This window comes from Cryptotermes secundus, unplaced genomic scaffold, assembly GCF_002891405.2.
Source record: "Cryptotermes secundus unplaced genomic scaffold, Csec_1.0 scaffold454, whole genome shotgun sequence".
Lineage (NCBI taxonomy): Eukaryota > Metazoa > Arthropoda > Insecta > Blattodea > Kalotermitidae > Cryptotermes > Cryptotermes secundus.
Window position 1 is genome coordinate 69,905 of NW_019729215.1, and position 24,329 is coordinate 94,233.

Below are 24,329 nucleotides of genomic sequence, written 5' to 3' on the forward strand. Positions count from 1 at the left end.
CAGAGGCTGATAATATGTCTGTGTGTTTCAGGGGACACCATGAACAAGTTTATCAACGAGAACTGGCGGACACTGAAGAAAGAGCTCGGGCAGCCCACGTACGACGCTCTCGGCTCCATTGCGCACAAGATCCTTAGCGACGCCGCTAGGATGGTTCCTTACAAAGATCTTTTCGATGACACAGAATAAACATGTCAAAGTTAGCAGTCTATATGACAGTGGTAACTATGAGTGCCTCATGTTTTAACATTCAAGAACACGATATTCTCCTGAAAATTATATTAGCGAGTAATCTCTCGCTTGCAGAATAAACTCCGAGTATTTCCATTTCTGAACTGGAGATGCGGTGTTTCATTGGAGACAACACCAGACTTCCTAAATGTTGTTCGGGTTACAGTCACAGCAGGGGCGTTCAAACGCAAACGGACACAGCACAGCAGAGAACAAGGACCCACAGGCATCCTGGCTCCTGCTCCTTACGGCCGATTAATCAGAAAGTAAATAGAAATACTGGTCTTTAGATGAAACAACTATCTACAGATGGCTCCCGATTATCTCTGGAACAGAGGCAATTTCGTGGAGAGTCCGAAGCTTTGTGCCGAGGAATGAGGAGCTTCTAGGAGTTTGGTGTGTTCAACCTATACAGTCGTGTGTATACAAAGGATTCAGTCTGACCGCTCTGCACAACAAAGGACATTCATTTCCGATTTGCACTCGTCCACTGTTGTTCTGCAATTTGTATCCGTATCACTGAACAGTTGAGCTGCTTCAGAGTGGCCTTACGTATGTGTATTTATACCACATGTAGCAAAGTACTCAATAAAGTTACTCACCCCACTTCTACACTCATTTGCGAGACACGCACAAACTGAACCATTCCCAACAAAAGTAAGGATACATTTGGGTTCGGGGTAAATCCTTATGTTCTGGCCGCCACGAATATAAAGGCGAATATCTTCTAGGGTGTGACTCCGTGTTTTCTGGTAGACATTTCCAAACACTAGGGAGGGACGTGCTTCGCATCTTCTTGGCAGAAGAGCAGGGGCTGTGGGCTACGAGCGAACCATCTTGAGTGCTTCTGTTTGTTTGTTGTTTAAGGACGCTGTCTGTATCAAGACTGCAAAGGGTCCTTGGTTAGAAGAATTAACGAATATGAAGAAGTTGGTGGCATGAGGACTGGCAGGGAAAAACCACCTACTAGGGAACGGTTTCGCAACGCTGGTAGCTACGTGAAGTCGATATGTTGCACGAACCAGGGCGTCACCAGTTGTGTAGGAAGTTCTGTGTAAAACTGCGGGAATTGCCTTCCCGCTAGGAATATTCCAGGCACACTGAAAACAAAGCTATTAACTGAAAGTTCTGTCTTCTTGCATATAACGACCTTTAGTCTGGTGAAAGGCAACCGACGTTTCGGAAGAAAACGAAGCTTCCAGTTTGATGAATGAATGTATGGGGGGGGGGTGCCACATAATAATCCGGTACATTGCACTGCGACCTTCAATGATCTATTGCGCTTCCCCATCTTATTAACCCTTTATTAATCCTACATTTCGAAAGCCTCCAGCTTCAGGGGCAAAGAAAAATTCGAGCAAGAAATCAGTGTGAAAGCAGGTTGAGAGCAGAGAAGGGGGCCACATGTTTCTGCAAAACATCGGTTTCATGAATGTTCAACGTAGTAGATTATGAACTTTACACTTGGACGCACGTAAGTCTGTTTGTTGCAGTGGTACTAGGACTTTGCTTTGCTTTGCGACAAACGGACGCTGAACGGAATGCCGTAGCGGTAATGGAGCAGCTCTGCCTTCGAGACACGCTCCTTCCCAATCCCGGCCGCCACATTTTACTCAGTCCCTCCAAGCAAATACCAAGACCGCTCTCTTCCAAACTGCTTTCAAATTCACCATCCCTGTCTCATCTCAGCATTCGGCGCAGTACAGGGTCTTGAAACAGCTCAATCACTTAACCTTCCATGGCAGTGTTTCTCAACCTGTGGCACTTGAGAACTCACGAATAAGAAATCCAATTAATGATTAATCTAGCAAAAAACAATATATGCCGAATTAGAGGTGTTCGCAGCGGTGCTAAGTCGGTATAGTGTCGGCCTACTTTACCCTACCTTCACAGGGCTGTGAGTCAGATCCTAACAGAAAGTTGTCTAATCAAGTTACGCCCTATCTCCCCCCGAATAGCGTCCTTCTTGAGAAGCTATCAGTCGGTCAGCAGCTCAAGACACATCCCGCCTTCTACGGATCTCCAAGTAGGCTACCGTGCCAACAACACATCCTGAGCCAGATGAATACAATCGACAATTTAATGACACTCCGAGCTCCTTAGCGTGTCTCCTCAGACTTCCCAAAGACAAAGCACTCGTGTTACGCGCACCGCTACATCAGCTCACCCTAGGAACGGCTGTCAGTTGCTCTCTCTGCCGTTCCTGAACACCTGCAGCTGGCCGCCTGTATAATGGGGCGACTTTACGTGATGGAAGCACGAATCTGGTTCGTGAAACGCGGAACAGCCATCAGGCTGGTTTGCAGGATCAAGGTGACCCGGCCAGCCGTACTTAAAGCCCCGTGATGACTGGGAAGCTCAGTCACATCCCAGAGCCACAAGCGAGAGATCGAAATGGAGAAGACCCTCGCCCTCCTCGTCACTTGCTGCTTGCTTCTCAGCGCAACTGCCCTCAAGTTACGTAAGTTCTTGTTTCTGTAAGTTCCAGTCACTCAGCTCGCCCTCCGCCGCACGCAACGGCACACATCCTCGGATACGAGCAGACAGGGCGTCGTCAGGTGCGGCGCGGGGTAACGGCCTTTATTCCAGAGAAACTAGAGTGCTCCGAAACGTCACAAAACATTAAGAAGTCAAATATTTAATGGCTCTGTTTCAAGTATATGAAATATACAGAATCGAAAGCAGTGTGTCAATTCATGTAACTGGGAATTAAATAAGCAAGGAATTCCTACCTGGATTTTTCCATCCTAACAATATTCGTTTCCTTGTATCCTAGCAACGCCAGATAAGAGTTCAGTTTGAGGGTTACAGTCTTCTGGGAAGTGACGCCACGGAGGAAACCGCTCTCTCCATCCACACGGCACAAGATTCGTCACTCTGGTTTCCCTCAGTTTCCCACACCTCCTGCTAGGTCACTCAGCAAACTCTTCCAAACCTGATTTCTACTCCTGGGGCCACTATCCCGGGCATGTCTCCCTGTAGTCATACTACTTTTTACCCAACCGACTTGCTGTTCCGCCCTGAAGACGGAAGCATTAGGATATTCCGAAACGTCGTTGCGTGTCTACCAGACTGCAGACGGTCACATTTCGGAACAAACAGAAACAGCGTGATCCTTTAGCGCTGAAGACCACAAGTTCTAATGCCAATGTTTCTATCTATAACTGATACAGATCCAAAACACACGCGTACGTTACATAGCAATAAGCAGTGGTGTCCGGACGTATTCTAACCTCCTCAAGCAATAAGCAAAGACAGTCCAGACTTCGCTGGGCAGTGTCAAGTGACACAGGAGCACTCGTGCTCTGCGTGCTTACTGTTCGCAGGTGTCACTACCGTCTGTTTGTTGCAGCTGACTACATAAAGAAATGTTCGATCAAGGACCCCAACTTCGACGCATGCGCCCTGAAGAACGCAAAGGAATCGCTTCCGAATCTAATCACAGGTGAGTGATCCTAAGCCCTTATGCCTGTGTTTCAAGCACAGGTTACGGAAACACCCGACGCCTCCCTTTGAAGTGAAATTTGTGATGTCTGAACACAGTTTGTCTCCTGTTGGCACATCCAGTCTCTTGAGACGGGCTGTTCCGTCACATGGACGAAATATCGTTTCCAATTTTTGGCGTTACATTGGAGAATAAAATTAATGAGAGTCACATGTTGTGAGCATGGGATGTAACTGGCTCACAATCGCGTAAAATGGTGAGCTTTATTAATCAGTGATGTGGAACCTCAGGGGTTAGGTATCAGTGTTAGCTACTTATAACGGAGGTTACTCAAGTCACTGATAACAACCGTCTTATGTGCAACACGTGTTTCTAAAACCTATTTAAAACTTTCTGCACATCTCGAACTTGAAGCAGATATGAAGATAATTCATCACTGCTGACGACGTACTATTACTGTCAATTTCAGGTGACACAGAGCATAAGATCCCTGTTTTGGACCCTCTATTCGTAGAAGAGTTACGTGTGGACGCCAAGACCATCAATTCGTCACTGAGGCGTGCCACAGTGACGGGATTAAAGATCGTCTCCCTGAAGAGTGTCAGGTAACAACGGGCCGCCAATATTATTGTATTATTATTATTGTGTGTTTGCAAATGTTAATACACAACAGGATGCATGCGTGTGCACATAAGCCGGGACGATTTGATTGGCAGTCACCGGGAAGAGCCGACGTAAGTTTACTCGGAAACCCAGGTAATATATTTTGGTTGAAGGTCAAAAGCTGAAGCTATCCCTGTAGCGGGCCCTGGAGGCCCGTAGGGTTGTGAGATGTTGAGGTTCCCACATTTTCTGGACGGACGGCTCACAGATGGCGGTAAGGTTGTCGGCTCAGCGCGCCGGCCGCCCTTTAGCCCCAAGGGGGGTTCCTGGTGCTCATTTCTGTTGGTGGTTGGGTCGACCCCGGGGCCATACTGCAGCTGGAGGGATTGGATAAATTGAAATAATCCAGTGACCCCACTGGGAATAGGTTCGGCTAATTTCCGTCTTGTGGCAGGGTGCCTCGACAGAGTGCACTACCGTGTGCCCCGTAATGTGTTGACAAATCGCACTAAGTGATGCAAATGCGTATGATACGCCGGATTGTTCACTGCACAGCGTCTGTATTTCTGCAATGGGCTCTACCCTTTTCTTTACAGTGACATATTTACTGTCAGTTCTATATTTTAAGATTAATAACGACTGTTGGAACGCAACCCCGAACCTTTCAAAATTAGGCAGTTATCCTGCTATCCTTATGGTTCGGTTAGGAGGGAAGTATTGTACAATATTCTCATAGAGTTTGGGGTAACCATGAAACTAGTTAGGCGGATTAAAATGTGTTTAAATGAAACATATAGTAAAGTCCGTATAGGTAAACAGCTGTCTGATAAATTTCCTATCCAGAATGGTCTAAAACAAGGAGATGCTTTATCGCCACTCCTTTTCAACTCTGCCTTAGAATATGCCATTAGGAAGGTCCAGGGAAACCAGGTGGGACTGAAACTAAAAGGGACACATCAGCTGTTGGTCTATGCCGATGATGTGAATCAACTGGGTGATAATGTAGATACCACAAAGAGAAACACACGAACTTTAATTGACGCAAGCAAAGAGGTTGGTCTAGAAGTAAACACAGAGAAAACTAAGTATATGTTACTGTCTCATCACCAAAATGCAGGGTAAAATCATGATATGAAGATAGGAAACAGATGTTTTGAAAATGTGGAACAGTTCAGATATTTGGGAACAACGGTAACAGATCGAAACCTGATTCAGGCGGAAATTAAGAGGCGACTGAACTCGGATAATGCTTGTTACCATTCAGTCCAGAAGCTTTTGTCTTCTCGTCTGCTGTCCAAAAACATAAAAATTAGAATATACAAAACTATAATTTTGCCTGTGGTTCTGTATGGGCGTGAAACTTGGTCTCTAGCATTAAGAGAGGAACATAGACTGAGGGTGTTTGAGAACAGGGTGCTGAGGAGAATATTTGGGCCGAAGAGAGATGAAGTGACAGGAGGTTGGAGAAAACTGCATAATGAGGAGCTTCATAACTTGTACTGTTCTCCAAGTATAATCAGAATGATAAAGTCAAGGAGGATGAGGTGGGCAGGTCATGTAGCACGAATCGGGGAGACGAGGAATGCGTATAGGATATTGGTGGGAAAGCCAGAAGAAAAGATACCACAGGGAAGACCAGGGCGTAGGTGGGTGGACAATATTAAAATGGATCTTAGAGAGAGAGGATGGTATGGATTGGATAGATCTGGCTCAGGATAGGGACCAGTGGAGGGCTCTTGTGAACACGGTAATGAACCTTCGGGTTCCATAACATGCTGGTAAATTCTTGAGTAACGGCAGAATTGGCGGCTGATCCAGAAGGGCTCAGCTCCATGAGTAAGTAAGTAAGCCTGTTATCCTATGCGATCTCCTTCCTGTTTCTACGACCCCCCTCCCATCCCTGTTAGGCAACGGGATATCCTCTTCGACTTGAGGAGGGATCGGCCTTTCTGTATAGGCGCTCTTACTGAGGACTTGTGGCTTTATCAATAGCAGGCCGCGCCATAGCTCGAGCGGTTGGTCGCTGGCTGCCATCGCGGCGGTCCAGGTTCGATCCCGGGTCTGGTCAAGTGGGATTTGTGGTGGACAAAGTGGCGCTGGGACAGGTTTTCTCCGAGTACTTCGGTTTCCTCTGCCAATCTTCATTCCACCAACTGCTCCACAATCACCCTCACCTATCATCTGGGGCTGGTACAATAGGCCAGAAGTGTCCGCAGTACAAGGGACTTAGTCCCAGCCCACTAGTAACAAAAAAAATGGGCCGGTCCTGGGATTCGTTATCGGCCATCTGTGGTGGTGAAGTGATGGTATTGGGTGGGGAGGAGGCCAGTACATCGTCTTCTTCTCTTCTCAATTGTTGGGCTCCAAAGAAGCAATTTTGTTGAATGCCGGTATTCAAGTAAGTCTAATAGGCGTGACAGTAATGCATACAGTGCTTGAAACTGATACGCGATTTGCCCCTCCACTGCTGAGTCTTAACGCTTTGAATAGCCAATGTTTTCTAAGATATGTACATTCATCAAATATGCCGAAAAAGTTTAAACAAACGTTGCCTGTTAGAAAGCTGATGGCAGCTGCTTTCTGGGACAGGAAAGGAGAGCTGATGGTGGAATTCATGCAGCAAGGGACCGCCGCGAAAACAGAATTGTACTGCGAAACTCTACCAGGAGCAGCTCAACTCGGAGTTGAACTGTAGGGCGCGTGAATTAACGACAGAACTACAGTATTCGCAAATAAATTCAACTGCCAACTCAAACCCCTTTGTAGCAACCGGATCATGTGACAAAATATATACATATTGTGGCATGTAAATCCGTTGGTAGGAAACGTTCGAAAAATAAGCAGCTATACAACAGCCGTTGCTAGGTGATGGCCACAAAAGACACATACGCGACAAGTGATATTTTCTGTGTGGTCCGTGCAGAGGTATTATAAGCAGGGATCGTCCAGAGTTTAGATAGTTGGGAGATGGTCGCCGGCAAGTAAGAGAGCAAACACAAAAGCTGAAGAAGCTACGGTGTTGGAAGCCGTTACCGGGCGACAAGCGGGAAAGATAATTAGATAGACCAAGAAGAATTATTGCGTGCTGTAGTGAAATGTAGGGTGTGTAAATTGGCGATAGTTCTGTAGTTACTGGTGGTTGAGAACGGTAAGTGTGCAATGAATCCAGTTACCAATCCACTTTATCACGTGACAACATACATGAACACCTCGTACAAGGGAGACAAACGCCCTGAATTGACTTTTGGCTCTCTATCCACAGGTTTGATTTCGACAAGAAATCAATCGCCGTCGAAGCCGTCCTACCAGTTCTAAACTTTACTGGTGACTACGAAGTGAAGGGCAAGCTCATTGGAATTCCCATATATGGCAACGGGCCCATGAATGCGTCGCTCTGTACGTACTCACTGCATAAGCCAGAAAGTAAATTAGTTATTTGTTGAAGAAAGCAGCCTTCTGGGATGTGGCGCCGTGTAGATATTGGATTAACCGTCGTTTCGGAGGAACGTATCGCCTCCATCTTGAGGGTAGAAGACTCGACATTAGTCTGTTAGCACCTGCTCACGCTGGTTCCTTGTTCGCGGATTTTCCTTTTTCTTCTACCCTGAAGATGGAGGCGATATGTTCGTCTGAAACGTCCTTTAACACAATGTCTACACGGCGCCATATCCCAGAAGACTGCTTTCTTCATAGTCACCGCCGCGAAAACCTCAAATCTTAAATAGTTATTTGTTGGTGTTTGTTGGGAGACAAAGAATGTACAAGGTCTCACAGAACTACGTATAAAACGAAAAGGGAAATCACAGATTGGCAATCCGAACTTTAGCTTATGTTAACACGACGGGGGACCCCCGAAGGCACAGGGCATGTCCCTCAAAATTTTTGCAGCTTCAGTGCGTAACGTCAGAACTTCACTTCGGCTGCTCGGCTGACGCCGTGCACTAGGCCGGCCTGAAATGGGAACACACTCTCGAGGGGCTATCGCTTGCTGACTGCTGTCGAGAGGCGTCAGAAAGCGAGACTGGAACGCGTTGATGTAGGAAGCCATGCCGTATATTGGGCGGCAGGACCAGAAACAAGAAGGTATAAGAGAAATACGAATTGAGATCATTTATTACTGGGTTCTGGAGTGTGACACAGACAAATCTGGTACGTAGTTACCAACGTTTTGGGGAACTTACTGCCTCCATCTTCAGGGAGAAAACAGAATGCCAAGTCAGTCACATTACGACCGACAGTCTTTATATCAAGCCGAGAACAGATTTTCCTTACTATCAGATAGTTGGGGCTCTGTCGATGTGAGGGGATCACAGTTTGCAGTACGTGCCATCTATATTTGCAGTCTTACATGTAGGCATTCTACATGGCCAGTCGTCAAAGAGTCCGGTTCCTTGAGGCTACATTCTATTTACAGTTTTACATGTAACTGTAATATACAGAATACAGACTCCTTCTGTCAGTCTAGGCCGGGACAGCAGATCATGCCCAAACCCATGTAGCTCATGCTACAACGGCAGCCTAGCCAAGCGTAAGCCTCCTCCAATGTCGCGGACGTCTACATTTTCGTGATTTCGTACGAACTGCGCTGGTTGCTTGCAGATGCGCGGTGCTCACAACCCGTATGCAACTCTCGGACAGGTGTGAAACCTGGAAATTGCAGGCGCTGCAAGTTTAAGCAAATTCCCAGGAGTGGCAAGCATAAACTTGATACAGGGTCAGAATCTCTCAACTTGGAATAGGGAACAGACTGAAGCCCTAGGGTGCGGTCACTTCTGTATGCAATTCCCATGTAACCGAGATTCTACAGGGCTCAGAATTACTGGGGCTTGGGGATTCGTTTATCGCCCGGTTTCTGTCTTCAGGTGAAGGGGAAGACACCTACCGAGTTGGGTCCCTTGGAAACAGGTTAGGTGTACGAAGCGCCGGTATAGCTCAAGTCGGTACAGGGACTAGCTACGGGCTGGACGAGCGAAGAGTCGGAGTTCGAGTCCCGGTAGTGTCAAGAATTTTCCCTTCTCCATGTTGTCCAGACCGGCTCTGGGGTCCACCCAGCCTCCTATCCAAACCGGGGGCTCTTTCCTCGGGGGTAAAACGGGGTAAAACTCACCTCCAACTTGTGACGAGGTCAAGTAAATATGGATCTATACACCCACTGCCCCATACGCCTTCATGGCGTTGTGCTTAATTAGTTAAGTACAGGGACAGCTTTACCTTGCCTCATGAGGAGAATGGCTGGGCCGGGGCTCACAACGAATCAATTGAAAAAAGGGAACAGTGCACAGAAGAGTGGGCCCTTATAGGGGCCCATTTCCAGGACCCACACATAAGTGCGACAGTGTGAGAAGGCGTACGAACTGCTTGCGTTCTTCTTAGGGCAACTAACTAAGCTTCCAAGACGCCAGAGTGTCGGGAATAGCAAGGCGCATGGCCGGAGTCTGTAAACGCTCAAAGCGACCTTCTCCTACCGGATTTTGTTCCTATAAAGTCTCCTTGATAATCTGGGGAACTTACCAAGTTGTCCCTTTCCAGCAAAATGAATCTGGGTACGGAGGTACAGCTGCACTCATTCTTAATTTAGGCATTACATGGAGGGGTAGTCAGCTTCGCCCCTCGACGGTTTTACCTTTCGGAGAACGCAAACCCCGAAAATCGTTGTACTGGGCCATGAAACGGGAAGGATTCAGGTTTGCATTTGGGATGTCCCTGGTTCTAACATCAGCCCGGACACATGTGTTGATGGAGATTGCCATATTTTCCTCAGTCCCTCCATACAAAAGCAGAAACAGGGCCTTCAATCATACCAGCACCATTTCCTTCCACATCCTTGCCAATTCACTGAATGACCAGCCCATCTTGCGACGCCGCACGCACTGAGGTAAAGAACTGAAGGCTCTGGGGTGGGTGTCCCCAGGCAAGCTGGTTATGAGGTAGCACAGCCCTTAACTTAGTCTCACTGACGTCACAATTATCTCCATGCTGCTCCAGATAATACTAAAGGAAATTACCGGACAACTTACGACCTGGCCAAACTCGATGACGGCGAAGTGTACCTGGTTCTTCAGGACCACAGGCTGACGGTGGACCCAGCGCACGCAACAGTGGAACTCGGGAACCTGTTTGGCGGAAACGAAGTTCTGGGTGAGCTGAAACAACTGACTCCAGTTCCAAGTCCAACCACATGACTGCGAAGAGACTGATAGTATGTCTGTGTTTCAGGATATTACGTGAACAAACTCATTAACGCGAACTGGCGGGCAGTGCTGAAACAACTTGGAGAGTCGATAAACGAGGCCTTCGGCCTCACCATACACAGGATCTTCAGCGAAGCAGCGAAGACTGTACCTTACAAGGACTTTTTCGATGATATAGAATGAACAAGCTATCACATTGCAATTTAACCCTTTACATATCATGGCAATTATATATACTTACTTACTAATGGAGCCGAGCCTTTCTTGAGGAGCCGTCAATTCTGCAGCTACTCAAGAATTTCTTAGCATGTTGTGGAACCAGAATGTTCATTACCGTGTTCACAAGAGCTCTCTACTGGTCCCTATCCTGAGACAGACCAATCCAATCCATACCATCCCATCCTATCTCTGTAAGATCTATTTTAATATTGTCTACCCACATACGCCTTGGTCTTCACAGTGGTCTCTTTCCTTCTGGCTATCCCACCAATATTCTATATGCATTCCTCATCTACCCCATTCGTGCTACATGCTCTGCCCACCTCACCCTCCTTGACTTGATCATTTTAATTATACTTGGAGAAGAGTACAAGTTATGAATGTCCTCATTATGCAGTTTTCTCCAACCTCCTGTCACTTCATCCCTCTTCGGGTCAAATGTTCTCAACACTCTGTGGCAAATATATACATACATACATACACACATATATCATTCTTTAACGTTAAATCGTAGCTCCTAGCAATCTAGTTTATCTGTGTGATTTTGTTTTTCCTTACAATATTTATTACACCCATAAATATCGCTATACACTTGGTCGTCGACTTACGACCGACTTCCGTTGTGACTGACAAGTCGTAAGTCGATCTGGTGGTATGTCGGCCCTATATTTACTAACAGTATTTAGTAACCTTTCTAATCTTTCTATCATCTTTATAATTTATTTTTAAAAACTTTTACATTTTAATCATCTTTTATTTTTCATTTTTTTGTGGTCGTAACTCGACGACCAAGTGTAATGGATACGCGCCTACCGACTTCGCGCCTGCACCGCGCCCAACGTCATGAGGCGGCAGGAGCCGACATCCTCACATCTGCTGCATGGCTGCACACTTCCATAAGACAGACATGCGTACAAAATCCCGCCCGTACCGTCCACATTATCCTGTGGGCAGTGAACACGCGTCTGCTGCCTCACAAACAAAATTCCTAAACTTATTTTAAGGGAGAGGCATACGTACAGAACATTAACAGTACATTCTCAGAGTTGGGTCGAAAGTCGCGGGGCGGCCGCTGTGACAGAACATGATGACTACAAGACTGCGCACCAGAGGGCCCGATGGGCGTTGCCTATGCCACTTTGGCATTTACTTCATTTCTTTTCAATTACACAGTCGACATTCTCTACACTTGGCACTTGAAAGCTCAGAATGTAAGCAAGGAACACGGCCGCAAGCGAAAACGCACAGCTCTGTGGCTTGCGGCGTGACCGCTGGAACTTCTGAGTAATGTCTGTGTGTAGGAGCGGGCAAGAGGTTCCAAGACTGTGCCAACACGCCCTCCGGCTACACATACTCGTATGTTTCAGTAATTGTACAGGTGTCATAGCTCAGGCGGTGACTCGCTGGCTTCCCGACGCAGCGGCCCGAGTTCGAGCCCAGGTGAGGTCAAGTGCATTTGTGGTGGACAAAGAGAAACTAGAACAGGTTTCATCCGAGTACTTCGGTTTCCCCTTCCAATTCTCATTCCACCGACTGCTCCACACTCATCATCTTTCATCTGGGGCTGGACCAGTAGGCCAGTCAAGTGGACTCAGTCTCACCCCACCCCAAGAATTGAAATCAAGCCAACGAGACGTTTAAGACGTGAAGTGGAGACATAAACTGTTTCCTGTTTCGCGGAACGGAAGCAACAGGACAACAAAGCACGCAATGCCAATCTGTACGGTAGCCACAGCTGTACAAGCGATATGCAAGTAGAGAAGTGAAGTGTTACAACTGCTCAATCCGAATATTGCTCCTTTCAAGTTCTAGCCAATATGCACTCTGCGGTCGCGACAAGGAGAGCAGCCATACCGCGGGCGCTTTGTCACGAGCTCCGCATCCCGGAGGCCAGGGTTCAAACTCTGGTAAGGTCATGTGGGATATTCGCTTCCGACGCAAGGCGAGGCACACTATGGTCGGTGCTTTCCGGGCGTTACGGTTAACTGCAAATTCCTCAGTTTGTTTGTTCATTGTACAGGTCCTCGGTTTTATTCGTAACAGAGTTCCATGATTATGATTACTGAATTCATTCGTCTGATAGTTATTCATAATCCGCTTTTAATTTTACGATCTTCATTGTTACTGGTAATTGTAGTGCAATGTCTACATCGGAGATCAAGAAGAGCCGTGCCAACATTTGTGTCAAATTAGGGTCTTCTTGTGTATCCCGACAGCAGGGGCGTTACCCTGTCACTATGAACGGCAACTTGCAAGCAAACAGATAAACACATTCACACGGCGGCGCGTGTTGGCACAAACAGCGGGAAGGGGGGGGGGGGAGTTTTGAAAAATGAAAATAAATGATTTACTAAAAACAAAAGTCTGGTTTTCAAATGGCCGCTGGCAGGCAATATGCAGTGGCGATCAGGCTGGTATGCAACCTCAAGGTGACCCGGCCAGCCGTACTTAAAGCCCCCGTGATGACTGGGACGCTCAGTCACATCCCAGAGCCACAAGCGAGAGATCGAAATGGAGAAGACCCTCGCCCTCCTCGTCACTTGCTGCTTGCTTCTCAGCGCAACTGCCCTCAAGTTACGTAAGTTCTTGTTTCTGTAAGTTCCAGTCACTCAGCTCGCCCTCCGCCGCACGCAACGGCACACATCCTCGGATACGAGCAGACAGGGCGTCGTCAGGTGCGGCGCGGGGTAACGGCTTACCGCTGTAGGAAATGAAGCTACTCGAGATTATCTTCGGGTGAGTAATTCTGACCAGGCCGATTCGAATTTACTAAAGATACGGAGGAAAGATTGGAGGCAACACTTTCCCCGAAACACCTATAACTATCAGACTACAAGGCGTCACAATCCTGGAGACAGAAATCCTCATATTCTGCGGTGATAATATTGCCTCACGACCGCCCTGGTCAAAGCCTCATTATGAAACTGTGATATTTCAAATGAACAAAATACGTGGGTTCAAATGCGGTGTGAAAATCTAAATGATTTCAATGTTCAGTTTCTGTCTCCCAGGAAGCGGAGGGCACAAGTGACCCTACTTCGTTACTCACCCACCAAATTTCCAGCCTACGAGTACTCCATACACGAAATGCGTCGTAAATGAACCATAAACGGCTGAAGGCGCAGCGCTCTGGTCACTATTATCATTATTATTATTATTATGACATTACATAACATTACTGTAATTATTACAATTACTATTATCATTCGATTTCATACAAACTTCGTGTACTCGGAATTTTGTCGGAAACAGAGTAAAAAGAGCATTAGTTCATAGGATGTGCCGCCGTGTAGTCTGGTGGAACTTCGCCGAAGATATGCTAAGCAAGGAGTTCTCAACACTCTACCAGACTACACGGCACCACATCCCTAACAACGGTGTGAGCCCTTCTGGTTCTTCTGCTAGACGAAACTGGGAGCTAAGATTGCAACGTCCGTGCTCCAGTGGGGTTTGAGGCTTCCGCTCGGTCAGTGTGGGAGCGCACACGCCACTTGACAGGACATGCAGAATGCACTCAAGGCCAGCTGCAGCTGACTTGGGTACCAACTGTAAACTAAACACTATGCCATGAAGGCGTATGGGGGAGTGGAAGTACATACCCACGTTATCATTGACCTCGTTATTAGTTTGAGAGGAGTTGTCAGTTTTAACCCTAGGGAAGGAGTCCCTATTAATCTCAAGATAGGAGGCTCACACTGAGGGGCCTAACGGCTGCGCAACGGCTCCACATTGAGGGAGGTGGCCTCGGACGGCGCTTACCCAGTCCTCTTACATCAAGACCTGCCTTGACTGGAGACCAAGGCTCACACGACTGTCGAGTGTGAAAGGCCTCAAGCTAGGCAACACCACTGCAGCTGGCCTCCTGCAGAGTTGCTTAGTATCAGAATGCCAGACGCTCAGGAACGCGCTGTGCCCACAGGATTGGTAGTGCTTGCTGCATGGATCATAAAATAACATTCTTAACGAAAACCCGATTATATGCCTTTATCTTTACAATACTAAAATATTACATCAAGGGGAAACCCGTTTTCATATACGTGATAAGGGGCCATGAAGCCCTGTATAGTACGTTCTCTTATTACAGTAAAATACTGAAATCGGCCACAAAATACAACGCACGTGTCTGACATAAACCGATATGACAACTTTAACCACCAAACAAACAACTTTAGAATTACGAGCATGTATCTACATTCCAGGTTGGCATTTCTCGTGGCTGCTTAAGGCAGTCCCCTCATAGAAACTACCCTCCTCGGGGCGTGGAGTNACAAACTACGTGGTTTTAGTCCGCAAGCGAACTATACCGACCGAGAGACCGTCGCTTGTTGGCGAAGTTAGTGTCAACTTTAGCATATAGAGGATGTCACGTGGTCAGTGCAACGAATTCCCACGGCCGTTAATTTCAGTTATCTAGACCGTAGCCGCTATTTCCTTGAAATAACTCCTCAGTTATCCTCACGAGGCTGAGTGGACACCGTTCCAGACCAACTTCTTCTCAGAAAAAATCTTGTAGCGCAGGGAATCGGACATTCATAAAACTAATTTCCCATTACTTGTCAATTTTAGCGAGACCAAACCCAGTGCTACGAAGCTGGCTGGTCACCCTGACGACAAGGTCACTGCCAGTGAGTGACCTCAGGGCTATCCTGGTCCACCTACTCCTCACCTCCTCAGTGCACTTGATGGCCTTCATGTGGACCCAGCGGGTCTGAACATTTAAATACTTGCGTGACTAAGAAACCGTCCTATGATTCTCGATCTGCAGTTTTTATTCGCCCTTCCTTACTCAGTCTGGCGTTCCTCAAGGTTCAGGTTTGCGAACTCTGTTCTAAAATAAGTGCATTAATGCTTTGTGTATCAAAACCAAACCTTCGTGTTTTCTTCTTCTTGCTGACCATGAAAATATTGTTTTTTCATGACAGACTTGTTTTGCATCACGTTAATCGTACGGAGCATAATTCTGGTCAAACAACTTACCCCTATCTCCAGAGAGTATAATTATAATGTGCTGTCTCATATATCATGTCATTTGAGGACACACTGCGCTAAACACCTTGCGGTTTTCCTAGTGTCTAAACTGAAATTACAAAAGAATGTTGATTTGTTGATCTGTTCCCTTCATCAGGCAATTCTCCGTTACTTTAAGTGATTCAAGGTTGCTCTGAACTTCCCGCGGTTGCTCCGTTTCCAAAATGAATCCTCAGATGTGACGGAAGGAAGGACTGGGAGCGCGACCCGTGGTGCTGCCACTGCAAGGGGGCCCCAGCACGACAATGAGGGACATTCCTGTACACAACGTTCCGTGTAGGCTCACGTCAAAGTTACCCTGAAGCAAGCAGAACCGTATAGAGGTGAATGGCAGAGCGCCCTTGTCATACACATCCTGTAAATTCGTGACAGACACATCGTGCATTGTGCTGTGGTTAACTGCAACGGCGCCGACCGTGTGCGGCACAGAGGTAGCCGTGAACGGCTGCGCGGCGGAGTGCGCAAACACAGTTACGGGCACGACGAATTCAAGCAGGGAAGCATAAGTTGTCGAGTTTGCGGATCTAAATAACGCTACACTTGGGAGCTTATCTCTAGAATATGAGATGCAATAATAGGCACAACATAACTAACGTGTGAGGTGATGGAACTAGTGACTATGAATGGCAGTGCGCATCCAGACAGCAGGGCCTCTCCAACTCTGCAACTTGCAAGCAAACAGTTAAACACATTCACACGGTGGCGCGTGTTGGCACTAACAGCGGGGGGGAGGGGGTGGGGGGGAAGCGAAATGAAGCTAACGAATACAACACTGCACAGTACACAACGGAAGGTGATAAACAGGGCTAAGCGACGGACGAGATGATGAAAGGAGAAGAGGGAACGCGGAAAGAGTGGGATCTCCGAGGAGAACAGACATGAATATATTGAGAATATGTTCAGTACAGACAAACAAGATGGGAACTGTGGTGACGTACGAAAGCAACAGCTTTGCAGAGTAAAATGTAACCAGAAGGAGGCCGTACTCAGGTCCACGGAGAGACATCTCTTCTTGACGGAACTTAAACAATCGAAGTGAAAACCTGTCTTTCGCATCAGACAAATCCCTTCATCTCCACAAGAACATGACAGACCTGCCTGGAACTTCACAACTTCCAGGACATTAGCGAGAAGTTATGTGAAAATCTGCAGGACCTGCACATTGCCGGAATGACGCATGACATGGCTATTTCTACATTTCTCTGTTACCCAAGAAACGTGAAAGAAGAGATCAATTGGACTCTTCCACTTAGAGGCAGACGTAGAAGACTATAGAGTCCAGTGTTACGCGTGTCAAAAGTTCGGCCATAAAGCGCAGTGTACACTCTCAGCGCGAAATGAAACTCATGCGGGGCAACAGGTTCACAGGAAGAGAAGCAAGAACAAATATATACAGAGACCACAACAAGCTTCTGCCAAGCATTCAAATGTAAAGAAACAAAATGAGCCCCAACCTCCCTCAGCCTTCCTCAAGCTGCAACTAACATAACCCCCCCCCCCCCAAANTCACGCCCCACGACAATCCGTCAACATACGATACAGAGAGGACGGAAACTCTTTCTCAGCTTAGCAAAGAAACATCCTCCATCATCCAGGGTTGCAATTTCAGAGTGCAATCGTTCGGACGGGTCAAATCTACTGCAGGCGAAACCACACAGGACCTACCAACCAAATACTGGCCTGCACAAGGACGCAGACCGTCAAACGGAGGTAGAAGTAGCCGAGCAGTAACATCCACATTTCATCACAACAAAGTAAACCTACCACAACTTACAGCACTTGAGTTACAGCCGAATATATCCTAACCAGGACAAGGACTTATACGCCACACCCAACGGACCACTTGTTGCCCACGATCTGCCGGCACTCACCCAGTACACGCAGAACGCCGTGGCATTCCTGTCGGACAAACGCAGGGCCGCTCTCCAAAACAACAACGAAATCACGGATCCACATCCTCCCACACACTTCCCGGACCGGGCGTCCTCGACACGGCCGTTACAAAAACCTCAGCTGTACCGCAGAAGCAGTAAGCTCCGATCTCAACCCAGTTACACTGGTTATGGGTCGGGAACCACATGAAACAGGCAGCTGCTGAAACAAACGCGACCAGAATGTCAGTCGAAGAAATAGACGCTGCAATAATCATATTCACATTAACAATACAGGTCAGCCAAAAAACGCCTCAAAACTATACAATACGGACCTGCCTACAGACCCGGCCATTCCCTGTGTCGCGGGCGTAATGCCAAGAAGGGGTAAGCAAGAGGAAGCATACCTTTGTATTCTCTTGCACAGCAGGCGAGAAGACAAAAGCTTCTGGACTGAATGGTAGCAAGCATTGCAAGAGCTCAGGCTCCCCTTAATTTCAACCTAAATAGAATTCTGATTTGTTACAGTCGTTCCCAAATATCTGAACTGTGCCACATTTTCAAAACATCTGTTAGTTATCTTTATGTCATGATTTTGCCCTGCATTTTGGTGACGAGACAGCAACATATACTTAGTTTTCTCTGTGTTTACTTCTAAACCTACCTCCTTACTAACGTCACTTAAAGTCTGTGTGTTTGTCTTTATGGTATCTACATTATCACCCAGTAGATTCACATCATCAGAATAGGCCAACAGCTGATGTGTCTCGTTTAATTTCAGTCCCACCTGGTTTTCCTAATGGAATATTCTAAAGCAAAGTTGAAAAGCAGTGGCGATAAAGCATTTCTGTGTTTTAGACCATTCTGGATAGGAAATTTATCAGACAAAAGTTTACGTATATGTGGACTTTACTGTATGTTTTGCCTAAACACATTTTAATCAGGCTGACTAGTTGCATGGGTATCCCAAATTCTATCAGAATGTTGTACAGTACTTCCTTCCTAACTGAATCATAGGCTTTCTTCAAGTCTACAAATTGCTGATGTACTGTCTCATTGTACTCCCACATTTTCTCCAGAATCTGACGAATGCAAAAGATCTGATCAGTAGTTGATCTGCTATGTCGAAACCACATTGATGATCCCCATAATTGTTATCTATACATGGACTTAATTTCAGAGAAGAATATTGGATAACATTCTTGTATGAAGTTGATAGCAGTGATATCCCTTGGTAATTAGCTCAGTCGGTTTTATGGCCCTTCTTGTGAACTGGTACAATAAGAGACTCTGTCCACTGATCAGATAATTCTCCCTTATTCCAAATAGAATTAATTTGGCAATACAAATAGACAGATACGAGTACTGCAATAATTGACAAAAAAGAAAAAGAGACGTGTTTCCCAAAACAGGGCAAGGATAATCGAAAGAAGCAAAGTGTTTGTGGATATACCTCGAGAGAAGAGTAGCACAGAGATCAGACGTTACAGCAATGCAACGCTTTGTATCGCCGCTCTCCATCTTATGCTTGCTGAAATGTACGTGGTAAGCGGAGAAGTCTTCGAGAAAGAAGGATTTCGGAAATGGCTTGAACAATATCGACGTAGGAATTCCTATTACGACATTAAGACGCAAGAACAAAGAGCAGTGGCAAAAGTATCAGTACATGTGTAAATATAAACGGGAGAAGGCGACAATAAATAAAGAAAGGCAAGTAGAGCAAGGATAAGAAATGTAGCAAAAAAAATCTAGTTTTCGGCAGGCGGCTGGCACGCAATATGCAGTGGCGATCAAGGTGACCCGGCCAGCCGTACTTAAAGCCCCCGTCATGACTGGGAAGCTCAGTCACATCCCAGAGCCACAAGCGAGAGATCGAAATGGAGAAGACCCTCGCCCTCCTCGTCACTTGCTGCTTGCTTCTCAGCGCAACTGCCCTCAAGTTACGTAAGTTCTTGTTTCTGTAAGTTCCAGTCACTCAGCTCGCCCTCCGCCGCATGCAACGGCACACATCCTCGGATACGAGCAGACAGGGCGTCGTCAGGTGCGGCGCGGGGTAACGGCCTTTATTCCAGAGANGGGCGTGGGGTAACAGCTTCCCTCAGTAAGAAATGAGGCTAGTAACGAGGGTTGTCCTCGGGGAAGTGATGATGTACGGTATGGTGCGAAGTTACAGACGTTAAGCAGGACGGCTCGGAGCCAAGTTTCTCCGAAACGTCTGTAAACACCAGGCTACATGGCATTACACCCCAGAAGACAGGCATATTCGTGTCCCGCCAGTACAACCTCTACACAAGACTGCACTGAATACACTGATTATAAAACTGTAATATTATAAATGCAGCGTGACAATGAATAAATGTTTACCTTGATAATATGAAACTACACCGCGACTGGTCCTGCCGTGCCCGCAGAAACCCTCAGCGCAGCTGCAAATCAAGCAACAGTGCAAAACACTTCCATCAGCTTTTCTCGTAGTTACGGACACTCTCACCGTTACACTAACATATTAAAGTGATATATTAGAAATAAAATTAATTTCATATACGAGATAACCAAGCGGGTCATGAAGCCCTTCACACCACGTTCCCTTACTACAGTATGTTAGTCAAATCGGCCACAAAATGCAACGCACGTGCCTGACATAAACCGATATGACAACTTTAACCACCAAACAAACAATTTTAGAATTACGAGGATGTATCTACATTCCAGGTTGGCATTTCTCGTGGCTGCTTAAGGCAGTCCCCTCATAGAAACTGCCCTCCTCGGGACGTGGAGTCCCCATCCCCCGGTGGCAATGTAACAGATTGAAGCTTCTGCTGCGTGTGAGGATCCTCGCGGGATACTCACCGCTCACCTCTGCCCATTTACTGAGGAAGATTTCAATTCTTAGTTTCTCGGCGCAGCCATTCCCTGCAACAATCTTACCGGTCTCCTAAGCACGCAACACAGTAGCTGTTGGTAGTTACAGGCCTATTGCATCTCTCAACGCTTCATCCAAGGGTTACGAAATTGTCATTCAAAAAACTACTTTCCCGTTAGTTTTAATTTCAAGTTGAATTCTTCTCCACATGATTTTAGCGAGACCAAACACAGTGCTACGAAGCTGGCAGGTCACCCTGACGACAAGGTCACTGCCAGTGAGTGATCTCAGGGCCATCCGAGTCCACCTACTCCTCACCTTCTCAGTGCACCTGATGGCCTTCATGTGGGCCCAGGGGATCTGAACATTTAAATACTTGCGTGACTAAGAGACCGTATTATGGTTCTCCATCTGCAGTTTTTCTTCGCTTTTAGGCAGTCTGTGTTCCTCAAGGTTAAGGTCTGCGAACTCCGTTCTAAAATAAGTGCATTAATGCTTTGTGTATCAAAACCAAACCTTCGTGCTTTCTTCTAAGTGCTGACGATGAAAATATTGTTTATTCATGACAGACTTGTTTTGCATCACGTTAATCGTCCGGAGCATAATTCTGGTCAAACAACTTACCCCTATCTCCAGAGAGTATAATTATAATGTGCTGTCTCATATATCATGTCATTTGAGGACACACTGCGCTAAACACCTTGCGGTTTTCCTAGTGTCTAAACTGAAATTACAAAAGAATGCTGATTTCTTGATCTGTTCCCTTCATCAGGTAATTCTCTGTTACTTTAAGTGATCCAAGTTCGCTTTGAACTTCCCGCGGTGGTAATTATGAGAGGCGTCATCTCCCGCACTGTGACGCCGTGTAGCCTGATAAAGCGTGCAGATATTTCCTACGAACCTGATGGTTATATATTCAAGCTACACAAAAAAGCAGAATACAAGAAAATACAGCGTCTCCCATCGATAGTGGTTGTTTTACTCTTACACCTTGACGAAGGAGGGAGTATATTCCTCTGAAACGTCAATAAATTTTTACCATGAAGCATGCTGCCACTTCCCGATAGATACACGTAGTATTCTTCATAGCTCAAGGATAACATGGAAAGATCGCATAACAACCAAATCGTAACGCGTCCAGAATTCCATTAAGAGAAATTCAAACGGAATGCAACAATTGGAAGCCCTACAGAGACAGGAAGGAGAACTGTATAAAACGTACCTTAGAAAAATATGTCACAGTGTATGGAGTGGATTCATCTGGCTGAGAACCTAGGAAAAATTGCGGGCTGTATTAAGGGCGGTAATAAATTGGAGGTTCCATGACACCCCGAAATTATCTTGAGCCCTACACCGACGCTCAGTTTCCGCACACGTCAGCTCTGTTTCTCACGTGCCGTCACTGATTCGTTTCAGCTGACTTCGTGAAGAAATGCTCCTTGAAGGACCCGGAATTCAACGCCTGTGCCTTGAAGAACGCAAGGGAAGCACTTCCTCATATCGTGAACGGTAAGCATCCGACTGTTCCCAGCCCTGCAACTGCGCACAAACGGCAGCCACTCGGCGCGTGTTCACACACAAGGATATGTAATGTCCTTCGTCGTATTTATAGTCCGGCCGGGCTGAGGCGTCGGTACGTGCCCAAACTGACATTCGTGGCTTCTTCGGAAACATAAAAACAAAAGAGAAGAGCGACTCGTGCCGAGGGTTGCATAACCGGGACTCGATGTCTCTAGTGAGTGAGATTTCGGAGGAATATATTGTTTCCATCTTCACAGCAAGACAAATGAGCAACCAGCCAGAAGGAAATAGCAAGCACACTCGCTGCCTTTACTTCACTGCAGGTTTGCTCCATAAGTCTTACCTGCCACTGAAGCAGCAGAATCCTCCGAAACGTCACTGAACCTCTACACGAGTACACGGTGTTCCATATCGGATTACAGTAATTTTTTATTCGAAATTTCATTGGCGAAAAAGTTGTCAGCAATCGGCATTTCGGGAAAACTTGCTGACTTGCCATACGATCATTCTGATTACTGCATATTATTGGCAACATACAACACGCATGAGAGAATATACACGTATACCTCGAACAAATTCTCAAAAGAAAAAACCAGATTGAGAGATACCACTTGAAAGGCAGTCTCAAACGTGAGAATAATATTAAAACTGATCTTAAGGATAGATTATGGAAGAATGTAAGAATGTACATTGGATTAGTTTTGCTTAGGATGGCTGTCAGTGGTGGTTCCAAAAATGTGATTGAAATTGTCTAGCTGAGCAGCCATTACATTTACAGATATGAACATGTATTCCTTGCTGTACAGCTGAGTGACGGCGTATGTATATTTCAGGACTAAAAAAATTCCAAATCCCGGTCCTAGATCCATTGATTGTGGAGGAGATAAGAGCGGTAGATGGACAAATCGACATGGCTGGCCTGAACGTCAGAGTGGAAGGGATACGGAACGCCATTCTGGAGAGCATCAGGTAACCTCGTGTTGTTCTGGCCGCGTGCAGCTCACACTCGGTCATCTCCTACTGGACTAGAGTTCTCCGGAGTATGACACCGTGTAACCTGGTAGAAACTAGCCGGAAACAGATCCACACTGAGCTCAACTTCCGCCTCTTTTTCATACATTCGTCCCTGACGATGGAGGCAATATCTTGAATGAATGTATAAGGGGTGGGCCTTCTCAGCTCTTGCACCGCGACCTACAGTGGTCCCTTGTTCTTCCCCTTTTGATTATGCCCTCAGCAAACCTGCGCTTCCAATGAAGCGCGGAATTCTGTACGTGGGGACGTCGAAATAGTCACTTGGTTCCATAACGTATTGACCCATGTAACATAATTTTAAATAAGCAATATGTTAGTCCCAATGTCGGTAAAGTTATAGGACTACACGGCGTCATATCAGCTGACCTAGGTCGCATCCAGCCCGCGAGTTCTGCGAGGCTGGCTGGCATCGTCACACAGACCGCTCTAACACTCTGTCCGTCCACAGTTTTGATTTCGACCAAAAGAAGATCGCCGCGGAGGTCGTTGTTCCAGAAGCACACTTCTCCGGCCGGTACGAGGTGAAGGGTAAACTCCTGACGCTGCCATTGTCCGGCAACGGACCTTTCAACTCCACCTTCTGTAAGTGACTTCATTCCACCGCCTTATTCGAGACACAATATAACGTTATCTACTCCGAAGGACAAATTACTAATTCTTAATGACAGAAAACGCTTCGTAACGGTGAGATGAAATCTCTGAAATGAAGCAATTTCTGTTCCGTTTCATGAAGTGTGTGCTTTTCTACAGCGTCACGAAAACGGAGAAGAATAGTCTGGAGAAACATCGACCAATCAAGTTTCGGGTCGAGCTGGGCAGGGCGTTACCGACCTCTGCGAACAGATTCACGAAGCCATTGGAAACGGTTCCCTATCGCGTGCTCAAATATTTCGGTGACACGAACAACTTGTAAACGAGCTAGAGAGAGGGGAACATGAACCGAAAGTTGCACGCCCCGCTCCTGGCAGATCAAGCACAAACGTCGATTCTGTAATGACGTTTCATAATTCCAATTATAGCCGATTTACTTAATATTAATGTATGTACGGTTCACCAAATTGTTTCACGAGATTTGGACGTGAGAAAAGTATTTATAAAGATGATTTCAAAAAACTTTAATAGCGACCATTGTCGGCAGAAATGTTTGGACTGTTCGAAACTGAACCAGATTTTCTGCACTAGATCATAACAAGAGACGAAATTTGGTTTTCCCAATACGTCCCTGAGGAATATCACAACCACAATCTCCGAGACACAAGAAAACTCTCTTGCGCAAATCAAACATCAAGGCAACTGACACCATTTCCTTATATTCTCGCGGG

The 24,329-nt window shown here is 46.4% G+C and overlaps 1 protein-coding gene across 1 annotated transcript in view; it reads left to right on the plus strand.

The window, feature by feature from the left end:
• The window catches only part of LOC117282025, a 69,157-nt gene that overhangs the window by 39,065 nt on the left and 5,763 nt on the right, over positions 1-24,329 (plus strand). The window contains exons 16-26 of the mRNA XM_033751828.1: positions 32-153; positions 2,581-2,692; positions 3,584-3,676; positions 4,146-4,281; positions 7,542-7,675; positions 10,265-10,417; positions 10,496-10,652; positions 19,429-19,532; positions 21,868-21,960; positions 22,806-22,941; positions 23,456-23,589. Of these exons, the coding sequence (XP_033607719.1) occupies positions 32-153; positions 2,581-2,692; positions 3,584-3,676; positions 4,146-4,281; positions 7,542-7,675; positions 10,265-10,417; positions 10,496-10,652; positions 19,429-19,532; positions 21,868-21,960; positions 22,806-22,941; positions 23,456-23,589 (1,374 nt within the window). The remainder of the gene's footprint in view (positions 1-31; positions 154-2,580; positions 2,693-3,583; positions 3,677-4,145; positions 4,282-7,541; positions 7,676-10,264; positions 10,418-10,495; positions 10,653-19,428; positions 19,533-21,867; positions 21,961-22,805; positions 22,942-23,455; positions 23,590-24,329) is intronic.